The 14,250-nt window shown below is 40.1% G+C and overlaps 1 protein-coding gene across 2 annotated transcripts; it reads right to left on the bottom strand.

Moving 5' to 3' along the window:
* Window positions 1-647: 647 nt before the first annotated feature.
* LOC110054184 (uncharacterized) lies at window positions 648-14,014 on the bottom strand. Of its 2 annotated transcripts, none has more exons than XM_089299068.1 (11): window positions 13,728-14,014; window positions 13,021-13,116; window positions 12,183-12,350; window positions 10,954-11,169; window positions 10,274-10,486; window positions 9,237-9,488; window positions 6,261-7,936; window positions 5,584-5,823; window positions 3,460-4,942; window positions 2,501-2,833; window positions 648-2,001 (listed from the first exon to the last, which is right to left on the bottom strand). In XM_089299068.1, exons 2-11 carry the CDS (start codon window positions 13,025-13,027, stop codon window positions 1,697-1,699), a joined length of 4,893 nt encoding a protein of 1,630 aa, XP_089155194.1. In that variant the 5' UTR covers window positions 13,028-13,116; window positions 13,728-14,014; the 3' UTR covers window positions 648-1,696. The 2 variants fall into 2 exon arrangements, with proteins under 2 accessions (XP_089155194.1, XP_020616188.2); XM_020760529.2 differs by having other exon boundaries at window positions 2,501-2,836; window positions 13,728-14,011.
* Window positions 14,015-14,250: the final 236 nt, after the last annotated feature.

Below are 14,250 nucleotides of genomic sequence, written 5' to 3'. Positions count from 1 at the left end.
AGACCGAGAAGAAAGTACAAAACTTTTCATGAGTTAAAGTTACAAACTGGATAACTGATAAACACTCTTTGTTTTGTAAGAACCTTTTTTATAAGAACGTTGAGGCTGAGGCTGATTAACCAAAATTTTAAGAACGTATTAAGAACATTCCTCAGGCTGAAAGTCGATTAAGAATGCTTTTATTTTGCTAATCTGTATATTAAATGGCAAGCATGAAATAATGGTAACAAAAAAATGTAAATTAACCCGAACACTTAAGGGCATTAATTCAAAATCAACCCTTGCTGAAAACCATCCTCAGATATCCACCTATTATAGCCTACAAAAGAGGTAGATTTCTCAAAGACATGCTCGTAAGGGCCAAACTATGAGACACATACAATCACATCACATCTATCATGTAGGGAGTCCGTGCTGTCCTGTCTTCATTATTTTTATACCATGTAAATTTAAGAACATCTTAAGAACGTTCCCAGTCTCAAATCGCAAAAAAAAATATAAGAACATTCAGCCTCAGCTCCAAAATTAGACGTTCTTATATATTTCGTTCACGCTGTTTCAGCAAACGCGTCACTGTCGGATACATGGTTACAATCAGTTTGACTAAAGGGTTCAGTATTGCTGTACCCAGATGTAATCAAGACAAGTTTGTTTCTGTAAGAATTTATTAACATCATTAAAAAGTAACGAAACCGATAAAATAATGAAGAAATCAAATACTTCCGCCATAATAAAATGTTACTCTGACGTCTCTGAAACCGGCAAATGGAAGTCACGTCGGACTATTCCTCAATATATTGGGGCTTGTCTTAAGTTCTTTGTTAGACCGAAACATGATTAGTCTGACCTCGAATGAAACATGTTTCGTTATGAAAAGGTTTCACATCAGACAGTCTATTGCGCGAATCATGGTTGAAACATGATTATTCTGAGCATGATTGAAACAATCTCGCGAGGTAGTTTCAATCAAGATCAGACCAAACACGTTCAAAATGGCGGATGGATGCGGGGAGGAGGCGACTGCCCAAAAGAACCAAGATTGGGGCTATTACGAGGCCAAATGATGGGCCGATGAAGAAATACAACGGCAATTATCGGCGATGGCCAGAAACCAGAATATTTGGGAGAACATTGCCGCAAAACTAAACGACCGATGCGAGTACAAACAGCATAAATTATACAACCATGCATGAAACGTGTTTGAAACCGACATCTGATGTGAACAATACAATGACAAACATGTTTAGGCGAAACATGTTTACTCTAATCATGTTTTGGCTTTATTGTGAACACAGCTATAGTAAATCATATGTAGAACCACACCAGCACATAAAGATATGTAGGTTTTAGCTCCTTTTTGAGACAGTGTAAAATTTTTTGTTTATTAATAAGTTCCATCTTGCGAAACATGATAAAAGAATGTCCCCACAACCTACTAAATTGTACCTTAATCATTGCTTGTTTGATGTCAGCCGAGCGAGAAATAATCGTTTTTGCTAAGCTTAAGACAGACGAGAAGAAGCGACGTCAAGAGGTTGCGATTTCCACTATAGTGTAATTTTATGCCTAAATGCAACTCTCCCGGAATGTTCTACATCAGACTGCTTGCAAAATAAATTATTCACATTTCAAAGCAACAAGTTTGATAACAATCACGTGCTGATTCGATGTCAAAAACTGTAATTTTTCCTCAAGCTTAGCTAGCCGCCTTTTCGACTTTTCTAAAAGTAATTAAGTATTCAGGGTAGCACTGGTCGTCGTGGAATACAACAAACAGAGTTGGAACGTCTACTGAATCCACGACTGAGTCGTAAAGATCCTCAGTCCTGTCTGGATCAATTGGTGGTGGTGTCTTCAGCCCAGCTTTACCACATGCAAATTTACCAACAAGCACTTTTGCAAGATACATGCAGCACTCTCCTTTAGCATTTGGTGGCTTCGAGAACCCCAAAGAGTAAGAGGAATTGGTCGCAAAACAGACGCCATCTCCATAAGCCACACCTGGGGATCAGAGAGTTAATAAAAGTTGGTCTAACACTAAAGATTACCCAGCAAATGGAAGTGAATTCCTAGTTCCCTATATGAGACGTGCCTGCACGGTATCACAGTGGTGATTTCCAACAAAGCAAATTCAACAAGGGTGGCCAAAGTTGAACATCACTACCATGATTCCTTGCATGCGCGTCACATGGATCGAACTTGTCATCCGAGGAAAGTGATAAATTTGTGACTAGTATTTAGTGCATTGGATTCCGGATCAAGTGGTCCTGACTGGGGTCAGTTCTTGGACAAGACACTTTAATTTCGCAGTGCCTCTCTTCAACCAAATGTATGAATGCATGGGTACCGGCGAATTTAATGGTGGAAATCAACCTGGGTTGGACTAGCATCCCATCCATGGGGAAGTAGGAATACCCAAAGTCACTTAAAGCTACAAACCGGAGATAAGAGTCAACCACCAGACAACTAGTTTAGTTTCACATGTGCTACGTATACGTACCATTTTTTCCACAAAAGCTTCGATTAAATCCATGAGCGTTTATGTCTTTCGTGTTATGATATCCTGTCCCGTGGAATAGTCTCCGTTCATTTTTATGGATTCCATTTTTCTCGTCCATGCTCTGTTTCTTCGTCACATAAGAACGGTACGTTGATGGATTCTGGACTCTCTGAATACTTGAGATGGACACGTCACGATCAGAGAGAGATTCCATGAATCTGTCTTGAACATCTTGGTACTCGGGTGAATCGACATCAAGGCGGACTAAGTGGACCCTCTCTTTCCTTCCTTTGCCGTCCAGAGGGTGCAAATCCCATTCTTGTGGAAGTTCTACTACTATTGTTCAAAGGAACAAAGGAAACCAAACATTGTCAACGCAAAACCTCTGTTCATTAAATTAGCTAGCGCACCAAGCTCAAGGTATTCTGAAATTGCCTTTAGGCGACCTCCTTCTGTAAAATGGTCGCCACTAAGACAAATTTGGTCGCCAGAAAAGCCTTTCCAAAGAAGGACAATTCGCGTCACTTAACATGAATATAATACTGCTGATCACGACGACCCTACATTGAAATCGTTTGAAGAACGTTCCGACGCTTTTAGTTTTCGTTTGCAACTGTTTTTGGTGTTGTTGAACGGTCTTACTGTTCAGGATAGTAAATAAAAGAAGAAAAAAACAGGTAAGGAAGACAAACACGCACAAATTGTAGTTGAGTCCGTTTGGCTTAGTTATTATACCACAAAAACCCTTGTTTTCGAGAAGTCAGCCTTTTGTACTGCACTAGTCGCCAAATTGGCGACGTGACCTGTTCGTAAAATTTAGTCGCCAAATGTTTTTTTCACTCGCCATGACGACCGCAAAGGTAGAGCGCTGAGTTTTTCAAAGCCATGTATGTAGCACTTTGTTTAAGTTGTCAATTCTTTGGTAATTATAGTGACGTGAACGCAAGGAAGTGACTTACCTTCTTTACGAAAGACACACTTTATTGCCCCGGTTTTCAAGAACTTGACTTCTTCAGAATCAAATTTTATCTCTGCCTGCATATTCTTATGTGTGAAGGAAACAGAAGAACTTTTAGACTGAAATGCTGTTTCAATGTCATAATTGGCCATCTTGTCAAATGGTTCTTGTTTTCCTTTCACGCTATAGTAGCACCACTGAACTTTTCCAGCCGTCATATCTGCACAGTCCATTTTATGTTCTTCCTTAATTTGATCGTTAAGAACTTTCGATACTTTAGGGTGCATTGCAAGCACATCACAAGGATAGCCTTTCAATGAAATTACTCCCTCCTTGGAAAAATCTAGGCCCACGTCTTGCTCGCGTGCCTTTTGCCTCAGGTCCCTTCTACAGCGCTTTGGTAGACGAGAAATCACGTCTTCTCTGATTTCAATGGAGCTACATTCTTTACTTACGCTATTTCTCAGTGCTGCTATGGCTTCGTCAAGAACTTCTTGATGTCCATACACAGTCACTCTATGCTGAAAGCACGTGAGCGGTAGTTGAACACCAACTGGCTCGTCTTCGACGTCGTCCTCTTCGGCAAAACCAGAGGCTTGATTAAGTTCTCCTTTAATCTGTTTCAGTTTGCTTTCGAAAGCAGCAACCACTGTATCCTCTAAAACAACAACTCGTAACTCACAAGCCATGCCAGAGGAATTCACTGCCTCCGAAAATGCACGAATTGTCCCCAATACCACTTCAGCTGAATCGTAAGGACGTAATCCCAGCCCACCACTACCAATAGCTGGAACAGAAACGGATTGCAAACCCATGGAGTGAACTTCTTTAAGGGCTGCATGAACACATTTCTGGAGATGTTTCTTGTTTCCAGATCTTATAACCATGTGAATGATGTATTTGGCCGTCAGATCCCCTGCAGACGTTGTCACAACAGACCCAGGCTGCTGAGGAAACTTTGCTGTCAACTCGTCTTGAACTGCACTACCACTTGCACAAGCAATTGAGGCACTGAGGTTTCCATTTTGCATTTTGAGATCCTCGTGAACAACACTAACGATGCCATCTGAACATTCTTTGGTGATGTCTCCTTTTACGACCTCCACTTTAAGATCACCGATTCGAACTTTCGTACAGGTTGGTTCAGGCAAAATTGACGTTACCTGCCTTCTACGATTTGCCTGTCCAGTTCGTGGCCTAGTAGGGACAAGCAATCTACGTTGTCGTTCTCTCTTTAAAGGTCCAAATTTATCTTGAAAAGTAGAGATTCCCTCTTGATCTTCACTATGTACAATGAATCTGAACTCTTCTAGGGATGAATCGGGACGCTGTTTGCTATAGCTTAGGGCTTCCTCTACCATCAAATGCACTGCGACATCATGAGGAAAGTTGAGATTACCCGTACCAATGAGGGGTAGAGCAATAGAACATGACCCTTGTTGGGATGCTTTGTCAAAACATTTCCATAGTAACGTCTGAAGAATCTGTCCAGAAAGAGAAAAAATAGTTATTACAAATATGACATATATTTTAAACCCATGCAGCTGCTTTATTAATACTCAGTTGAAATAAAACTGGCCGTCATGGATAAAGTCAGCGTAAGGACCAAGTGGCCCATTAGGCTGGTGCATATCCCGGGTTCTGTAGCATGAAGTGACTAGGAGTATTTCCACTACTCCTGGATGGAATGCTAGTCCATCGCAGGGTTACCTCCAGCACTAAATTCGCCGGTACCCATTTATACCCCTGTGTAGAGAGGTACTGTGAGAGTTAAGTGTCTCGCCGAAGAACACAACACAAAATTAATGTCCCTAGTTAGGGCTCTACACCGGACCGCTCGATCCGGGAGCGAGCGCACTACCCACGAGGCCACGTCATGGGCATTGGTCATGCTCATGGGTTACTGAAACTTAATTAACTCAGTATAGTAACAAGAGGTTGACATAATAACCCTTTGCAACTGACTCAATAAAATGGTGCTTGCCGATACTGAATGAGGAATTAGAACAGATCACCATTAAATTCAAACATGCTACTTATCTTGTTCAATATCTCATCATGCACTAAAAAAACAAACAAACGTGGCATGTTTCTTACAACGTTAAGGATATCCCACATATCTCACCTGTTTAGCGTCTCCTTTTCCATCATTCCACGGGCAGCACACACAAAACACCACATTTTTACAAGGCAATTTCCCGGAGACAACTTCTGTATGGACCACTTCTCCCTGGTTCAAGTGATTCTTTGCAGCGTTTTTAAGTGCGTCTTGTAACGCTGGACCAGCTGCCTGGCTCATGGCTCGTGCTATCGCACCGATGGCCAGATTCAAGTTTGACCCCACTGAACACACCAAACTGTCAGCCTGTTCAAAATATTAAAACAAGCCAAATATCAAAAGGAAAAAACAGTTTAATTGACTTGCGCTGAAGAAAGCTAGGAAGTACTACCGTTTGTCAATACCCTAGAAACGTTCTTGGTACACTCTGATTGTACCAAATTAAAGGAGTACCTTGGTATTCAAATGGCATTAATGACCACGCCAATTTTAAATACAGAATGATGGTCTCCAGGGGCTTTAAAAATGTAGGCACTGAAAAGATAGCTGTAGGCCTGAAGCCTATCTCTTAATTTAATTTGCACTTTTTGCATACGTTTTAATTTTTGTTTGTCGTGACTTCACTTCCAGACGTTTTTTGCAATGGGAACTTTTCCACCTCAAAACTTCAGTGTATGTGTGTTCCCCCCGTTTTTCTAGAGTTTGTTTCAAAGAAAGCTTTATTATTAAAACGTACTAGATACCTCTTCTTCCTGTATATTGCCAAGCTTCCAGATGATCTTCTTACCCTCTGGGGTGGTCATGGTGCAATCATCTTCATCGTCCTCCTCGTCGCTGCTAAGGCTGGCTACGTCATCGCTGTCATCTTCATGATCCAGTCCTTCGCCAGTGGTCTCCTCTATTTCAATAACACACCTGTGTTCCTTCTCCACAGCTCCAATCAATTTACCTTCGTCTTTTGCCAGAAAACTCCGCATTCCTGGCAAAGTAACGTTTACAGTTTTTTCTTTTATGTCGTCTTGTAAGGCATTCAACTTCTCTGAGACCTTCTTCACTCCTTCATCTGCCCCAGTGAAGAGTAAATCTCCATTTTCATCATGTGCGATCTTAACTTCATAGGTGGAAAGGCTCTCTTCGAGATTCTTAATTTCCTCAGTGTAAAACTCGCGAAAAAATCTTTGACTGATTGGCGAGTCCAATCTGAATTCTCCTTCCTTGGCTTTCTTCTCGTTTAGAAATCTCCTCATTTCCTTCGCAGCTTCGTCAACATCTTTTTTAAGTCCAATAACATGGAATTCCATCAACCTTCTTTGACAGCGTATCTTCAAACGCTTCTCAAAATCACGACAAAGTTGTTTCCACTCATCTGATTGCAATAAGTCATTATCCCTGTCTTTCACAGGAAGTTGGACAGTGACCAGTACCGTTTCAGCTAGTTTGCGGCCTTTTTCGGTGTCAGAAGGAGTTCTTCCCAAGAAGAGAATTCTCTTGTTTTTCTCATCAACATTGAAGCCACATCTCACATTGGATTCTTTGAGCTCAGCATTCAACTTACGTTTTCCAACCTTAGTTTTCAAGATTTCTATGAGTTCCACCGGCGGCCCTGACAGCGAATTCTTCTCTATCTCTTGAACACGTTCGGCAAGGTAGGTCACAACAGAAGACATCTGGCCTTGAGGTGTCTTCAGAAAAATGCTTCTTTTGCTTAAGTCTATCGTAGCTTGCACATCTTGATGAACGTCGCTCTTTAAAATTTCCTGGATGTCTACAATCTGCAGAAGTCGAAGTATTTCGTTCGGTCTATTGGTTAATGTTTTTTGTTCAAGAGTTTTCTCTAGCTCAGTCTGTTTGATTTCTTTCAGTCGATTTAACAGTTTCTCTTCAAACGCTGGCAAATCCTTTTTGAGGCAGACTAATCTCAGCTCCTTTAGATCTTCAATTTTCTTCACCTCTGCAGAAAAATTGGGAAACATTATTTCAAAACAGGGTAGCTGATTAATGACCTCTTCCCAGATTTCCTTTTCGACTGGAATATCTTTCATGGTGAAGCGATCCAGAACGCCAGTTATGATTTCGCGACAGCGATTCTCCCAAACATCTTCGTCAAATTCGTCATTTGGTTTTTGATTGTACTTCACGAGTACATATCCATCTTTGTTGGTCCAATTAATTTGAGCACGTTTGCCAAAGAGTTGGTCTTTCAATTCCAGCCCTTGATTGCACTTGCCCATGACAAACTCGATGATATCAACGTCTACAACCATGCGGAAGTAGGCTTGTTCAAATACTGGAATCGCAGTGGTATGATGCGGCAATTTGGAGTTAACGTCTTCTACGGTTCCCATGAAAGGGTAATATCTCTCCACATGCAATGGCGTCTCATTTAGGAAATGATCTTTCTCAACAACTTTCTTCACGCCTTAAAGGAAAACGAAAAACATTCAATTTAAAGACGTGTGTGTGAAAAGTAAGCAATACAAAGATATAACACCTTTTTGCAATGGGTTGCGCGATTTGTCAATCCTCAAAACTGTTGTTACCAAGAAAATGTTTAGATTTGTACCTACAAACATCCTCACATCGAAAATTTCAACCCCTCCCCCCAACAAAAATCCTTCTCACCCCTTCCCAATCGTTACTTTTAAGTCTGAGTACTCCCTCCGATCAAACGTGCAAACTGAGGATTGCCTTGGAACAAAATGCTACTAGAAGCTGTGAATAAATTTTAACGGTTTACCGGTGTACTCTACAGCTCACCGTCCAACTGCAGTCAATATCGTGAATTATTATACGGCTGTGTCTCACAAGGACTGGGGACGACCGAATTCACGAATTTTATTGGCTGAAATCGATATTGAGAGCGGTCGATTTTCCCATCTAGATCGGTTACATTTTGCGGTGAAAAAGTTCCAAACTGAACTACAAAAATATTGACTATTTTCTTCTAACGATATTTATACATGGAAGCGCCAAAAAGCCTGATGGGAAAAAAAAAAATAAATAAATAAAGAGGACGAGCAAACTTTGGCAGAATTATTTCAAGTTCAGCTCATCGCCGTTCGCAAGCAAATTGTCAGCTAGTACAAACCAGTTACATTAAACGAATTAATTTTTCCCGTTTGCCATATAATAAACATCTTATTAACCGAGCTTAGTAGGTCTGTATGGGAGAATCTTGACCTCGGTCGTGTGAACAGTTGTCACTGCGTTGGGTCTGCACTCACGACCTCTGTCAAGATTCTCCCATACAGACCTCCTGGTTGGTTAATAAGAGCGAATTAATGTTTGAGGGTTATAGCAATTAAAATAAAACAGTAACACTTCATCTTTACATTGACCTTCCGGCCCTATACGGTGATGTTTTGGCACGTGGCTTGGTTCACCCAAGCTCACGTGACAAATAGATTCCCGCCACATGAACTTGAGAAAGACCCTGTGACAGAGTCGAAAGCTTGTGATCGCTAAAACATAGACTCTGATTCGGTATCTCGTTTCTAATGTCTATACATACTTTTTCAACCACATTATTATATAAATCGTCCTCGATAAGCTTATTCACAGGCCTACTCCCGGATTGTCTCAATTTTGGCAAAGAAGAAAGTAAATGTTGTCACTATGATATCCATAAAATCACGTTAAAAAAAAGCATTATGTTGTCCTTCCGGTTATAAGCACTAAGAACATACACCTGTTACTATTAAAATTCTCAAGTCACGTACTTTTATCAGTTTTGAAGTACACAATGGCTCTTTTTTCATTCACTGTCCGAGCTTTCACTTCTTCCTCGTTGGTGATAAATTTCTCCACCACACCAAATTTGTCAAAGTAGTTTTCAAACTCTTCTTGTGGGGTATTCTCAGGGATTCCGCGAACAAAAATGCTCTTGCAGACTGGTGCTCTTTCAATCAGTACGTTTACTTTCTCAAGTTGGTTTTTTGGCTTTGCAGCCTCCTCGCATATCATGGCAAAATCTGAAGGGGAAAAAAGTAAGCAACAGATCACGTTCAGCGCCATTTCAAGTTGCATTGTGTGGCATTTTGTCATTAGCGGGTAAGCAGCGGATCGGCGAAAGGAAACGCACGTGGTGCTTCGCTTCATCAGGATTTTCTTTTATTTCAAAACGGCAGAGTTACAAAAGCAGGTTACCCCATCAGACTGAAAACCTCATGGGCTTGTCGAGTTAGAAGGTAATATGCTTAATGAAAATGAATGAGTATAATTAATTTTGCAGAAATTAAATGACATAATAAAAAGGAAAGAATTACTGCGACTAAAAACGTCATACTGATAAAAGGAGGAAAACAGAGCTAAACCTTGACGGGAAGTCACACATGTGACACAAGTCAGAGGTTGCTCCCAGTAGAGAAAGTACTATCAAATGAATGTCATATCAAAACGCAAAAGACATTACAAAAAAAAAAGACTCAATGGTCTACTGAAGACACAAAAGGGTACGTTGTTGTAATAAGTTGCACCTGCGTGTGAGTTTAATCTCCAATTGTCACTTGTATTTACTTGTTATACACAATCACCTTAATGCAGCACACGATGCAACGTTTGGGTGGAATATCGTCCAGCATACAGTATACAACGTACGGCTTTCCTGTAATCTGTTTGACTGTAGATCATCGTCTCTTGCATAAATATATAAATGTTCAAGAATTGGGACTCCGAAAGGAATTCAGTTTAATTGTTAACTTGTTTTACTTTGGTGCTCTAATGTGCAATTCTTCCTCCAAGTTTCATAATTGGTTACCTGAGTTTGTGATCTTGTCTGTGTCCAACGTTACAATGGCCCTTCCAGATTTAAACATCAACACGCGCTTGACATCACAGCCACTGATCCTCGCAATGAAATTCAGCACACAATCTTTAGTTGTTTTGCTTCTTAAACCCAAAACATACAACTTGTTCCGCTCGTACAAGACGTTCTTCAGGATATATCCATGGTCTGATCTGTTGTTAGTTGCTGTGTTGAAACCAAAGTTCATTAGTTCTTGATTATTGACTTAACACAGTCTGGATTCGCGCGCGCTGGTTGGTTTGGAAAGCATGTTTTGTCAAAATCTATGTTACAGGTTGGATTCTAGATTAGCATTGCTCGACTTAAAAGCTGTTTTTCAGAACATTTTAAAGGCAAGAAAAACGTGTCGCGTTCTCCTATCTCGGTTCATATTCATCATCAAAAAATTCAACCAGAGTCTGAGGACATGGGAGTCAGGGCCATGGGTATTCCTTCGTCACGTTCGCATAAAACACTCTGGTAAATGTAGAAAAGACCTGCCAGCGGCCCACGTTTTCTAAGTTTTATAACTCCACTCGCCTACACGAATGTTATACTTCCACATGCAGCCTGTGTAAAGTTTTCTTGCGTTTATTAAGCCAATCAAATTCGACGTGTTTTTGCAAAACTACAAAACTACAATGAAAACTCACCCCCTCTCCCTCGGCGCCATCCAGGTCTGTTATCAGATCCCCGTCCTCTTTGACCTCTACCAGTCCTTCCGGGACCCTCCACGTACGGTGATTTCTCAGGACCCCTGCCTTGCGAAAAAGGTGGATTCGGGGATGGACCTCTACCTTGACCTCTTCCTCGTGACCTTCCGGGTCTTGAACTTCTTCCTCCTCGCCAACTGCCATCTTTGCGAGAGTCTGAAATAATGACGTATGGTAACACCAATGAGAAAAGTTTTTATTTTTGTTTGCAGTACATCCCATCTTGAAACCAAGGCTGGCAGTTGTTTTTTCTTTGAAAATATAAAAGCAGAGATCGAACTTAAGATGATTTTTTTAATGGTGTACTCAGTATTTTGGCTAGCCAAACCAGGCTTCTTCAGGTACAATGAGCATTTTACATTCGTAGTGCTGTTTAAGTATAAGTGACTATGGTTTTTGCGTAATACCAGAAATATGCAACACTAAACTGATTGACAGTGAAAATTAAAGATAAGAGAAAATACAATTATTGATAATATGGTATCAGCGAAATAGCTATTATGTTTCTTCGTGAATGTTAAGACGGTCAGGGTCAATTGTTCTCAGGCCTTTTTGAAAATTAAAGGTTTTTGGCCTTTCGGATTGAGCCTGATGGACTCTTCTTTCGAGGATTGTCTTTTGAACTGCTTTGCTGTGATATTTGCCTATAAGGACATTCAATGTTTTTTAAGCTCCGTCTTTATATTATGTCAGAGTGAAAGTTCACAACGACAGAGATTTGTTCTATTTGCATGGGTTGATTGGATATAAAGCTGCGGAAGAGAACAACACGTCAGGTTAGACTTTCCATTTTCTCACAGTAAACGCGCAGTGCATGTTGATTGCTTCTCATGGTCCAGTTCACAGTATAATCTTCAAATCGGAAGTAATTCAGTGCAAGTAATGCGTTAACTGAAATTTATATTAGCATTGGACAAATTTTAGTTTCATACATTGATCGTATCGGATACTCTCAGTATTACAGAGCACGTTTGAACTTCGTGCACTGATAAGCTCAATCTAATATAAATTTCTCCCACTCAATGCACTCCGTTTCAATCTCGTGTACAAACTGTGCAGGGTATGAGTATAACACAGTGTGCAAACTAAATGATTATTTAGAGGGTTCAATCGATATTAAGTGTAGCAACAAAGGATGAAAAAAGGGTTTCTTGGCAAAGGCCCCTCACCAAAATTTCGTGCTTTAGTCTCTTGACTTTTTTTCTCTACTGTTTTCCAAGGGGCTTCTGCTGGGCTGGACTGAAACAATGGGTTGCCATGGTGATGAGTATCATCCAAGGAAGCATCAGCTTCTTCGTTTTCCTTGTCCTTTACAGGAGAGCTTTCGGCTTTCTCTTCTTCTTGGCGATAGAAAAAAACAAAAAAAAAAAACAAGTGTTACTTCCATATGAAAATGTCCACAACACTCTCTAGGTTTGTTATTTCCCTCCTAAAAATTGAAGATGGATCTCTGATGGATTGAAAGAGTGCTGAACTAGTTTGTTGAATTTCCGTTGTACTACTTGAACCTTAATTTGGTAACTAAATAATATCGTTTGTAAAATTATCGGGACCTTCGTCTACCGGTAGTACAAAAGTTGTATTTAAAGAAAGAGCAATGCTTTATTCTTCGTTAAATTCAAATTCGAAAAAGAGATGTTGGTGTCACTAAATCTGATCATCAAAACTGCAAACTGAGATTGAGGCTTTCTGCAAATTGAGCACTATCGAAGTATTCTCGTATCAATCACTAACTGTATTCGACGTCGGGCGATTTCCTCTACAAATGGAGCAGTTACTGTGTCCAAACTACTCACATTGTTTGCAATAAACGTTTTATTACAATTCAACATAACAACCGCAACTTAATAACCGTCCATTCGTTTGGATTATCATATCTGGATCGTGACTGTTGAGATATCTTTATGTGCAGCTTAGTAACCTCGCTTTGTTATGGTGGCGTTCAACGCGAAGATTGATTGTACTTTGGTTAATATTTTTACCGTATTATAATCAGTAATTCCTCACCAGTCATAGTCAACTTGTTTAGTACTGTCTGATAAAGATTTCCCACTGACAAAAAAAGGGTATAACCTTTGCAACGCTAGACAACTTCACCCGAAACTGAAATGAAAATCATAACAAACTGATCTATAATTACACAGTACAGTACAATGTCATAATTACTGAGATTAAGGGATTTAATTCTCAGCTGATATCACCAGGAACAATAGAACACTTGGCTGTATGCAACAGCTTTTCTCAATGGTATGTAACACCTCATTCCTTCTGAAAGCTAAAACTCATTATTGGCATCTACAAATTGCAGGTAAATGCGACAATAAACTTGGCAATTAATTTAAACAACGTGACGCTTCGATATGGAGATTTCGCTTGGTTCTAATCTTGTTTGACTGTCTAAAATTATATTCTTATCTTTTAAGAATCAGAATTTAAATCTGTGTCACTATTGACAATAAAGAACTATGACCTGTTCACGAGCATTGATTATACAAAGCAGGGCTTTATACCTAACATGTCACTTTCGATTCTCAATATTGATATCCGAGCAACAAAATATGCTTGAATAAGCGCATTTTGCTTGACAGAAAACTAACACGCAACGGCTTTTGAACAGCTCTATTGCCGGGGGCTTATCACTTATTCAACACTGATCGTAAAACAATAATGACAGGCTAAAATAAGCGTAGTGATGTGCTTCATCGACTGCTTACCTAGATAACTGTCCTCTCTGTCTTGAAGATTTCATCGATCGATGTATCGTCTCAAAACATCCTGTCATCGAATAGTTTCTTTAACTTCGCCAGCTACAGAAACGTTTGCTCGGCGATATCAAAAAGACCGAGGTTAAACCATTCAAAGCTTCAACTGAACAACGTTAGTGGTATCTCTTTTGGTTGTAAATATTGTTGTACGGAGTGCTCCCTCCTTTCAAGAATTACTGAAGTACTTCCGTCTTGATTCCTAGAACTGACGCCAAAGCGAGTCTCGATTTAGAGAAAGCTGTCATAATTTATCACCGAACGAAGTGTCATGCAATCAAGTACACTGAACACGTATTGGGACTTCTGTATTCTGTTGCAACGTATTTGAGACACTTATGAAAAAAAAAAGGCCATAGCAAATATGCAGCAAAGCGTGCTTGCACCTCTCACACATGTACCTGTACCTCACGCATTTTACCTCGACTTGATCTCCTCAGGTTACTTTTAATTTTTGTTTTCAATTTTCCATACG

The sequence above is a fragment of the Orbicella faveolata genome, unplaced genomic scaffold (assembly GCF_042242905.1).
Source record: "Orbicella faveolata isolate gen_17 unplaced genomic scaffold, um_ofav_v1 contig_34, whole genome shotgun sequence".
NCBI classification, from domain to species: Eukaryota; Metazoa; Cnidaria; class Anthozoa; order Scleractinia; family Merulinidae; genus Orbicella; species Orbicella faveolata.
Note: the sequence above shows the minus strand (reverse complement) of the source record. Positions and strands in the feature narration are given on the sequence as shown.

Excerpts from the sequence above, each read along its gene's own strand:
- LOC110054184 (XM_020760529.2), bottom strand. Across the intron at positions 2,837-3,459 it reads GTGTGTCTTTCGTAAAGAAG|TAGTAGAACTTCCACAAGAA; the intron begins GTAAGTCACTTC and ends TTTGAACAATAG. Across the intron at positions 2,002-2,500 it reads AAGCTTTTGTGGAAAAAATG|GTGTGGCTTATGGAGATGGC; the intron begins GTACGTATACGT and ends TCTGATCCCCAG.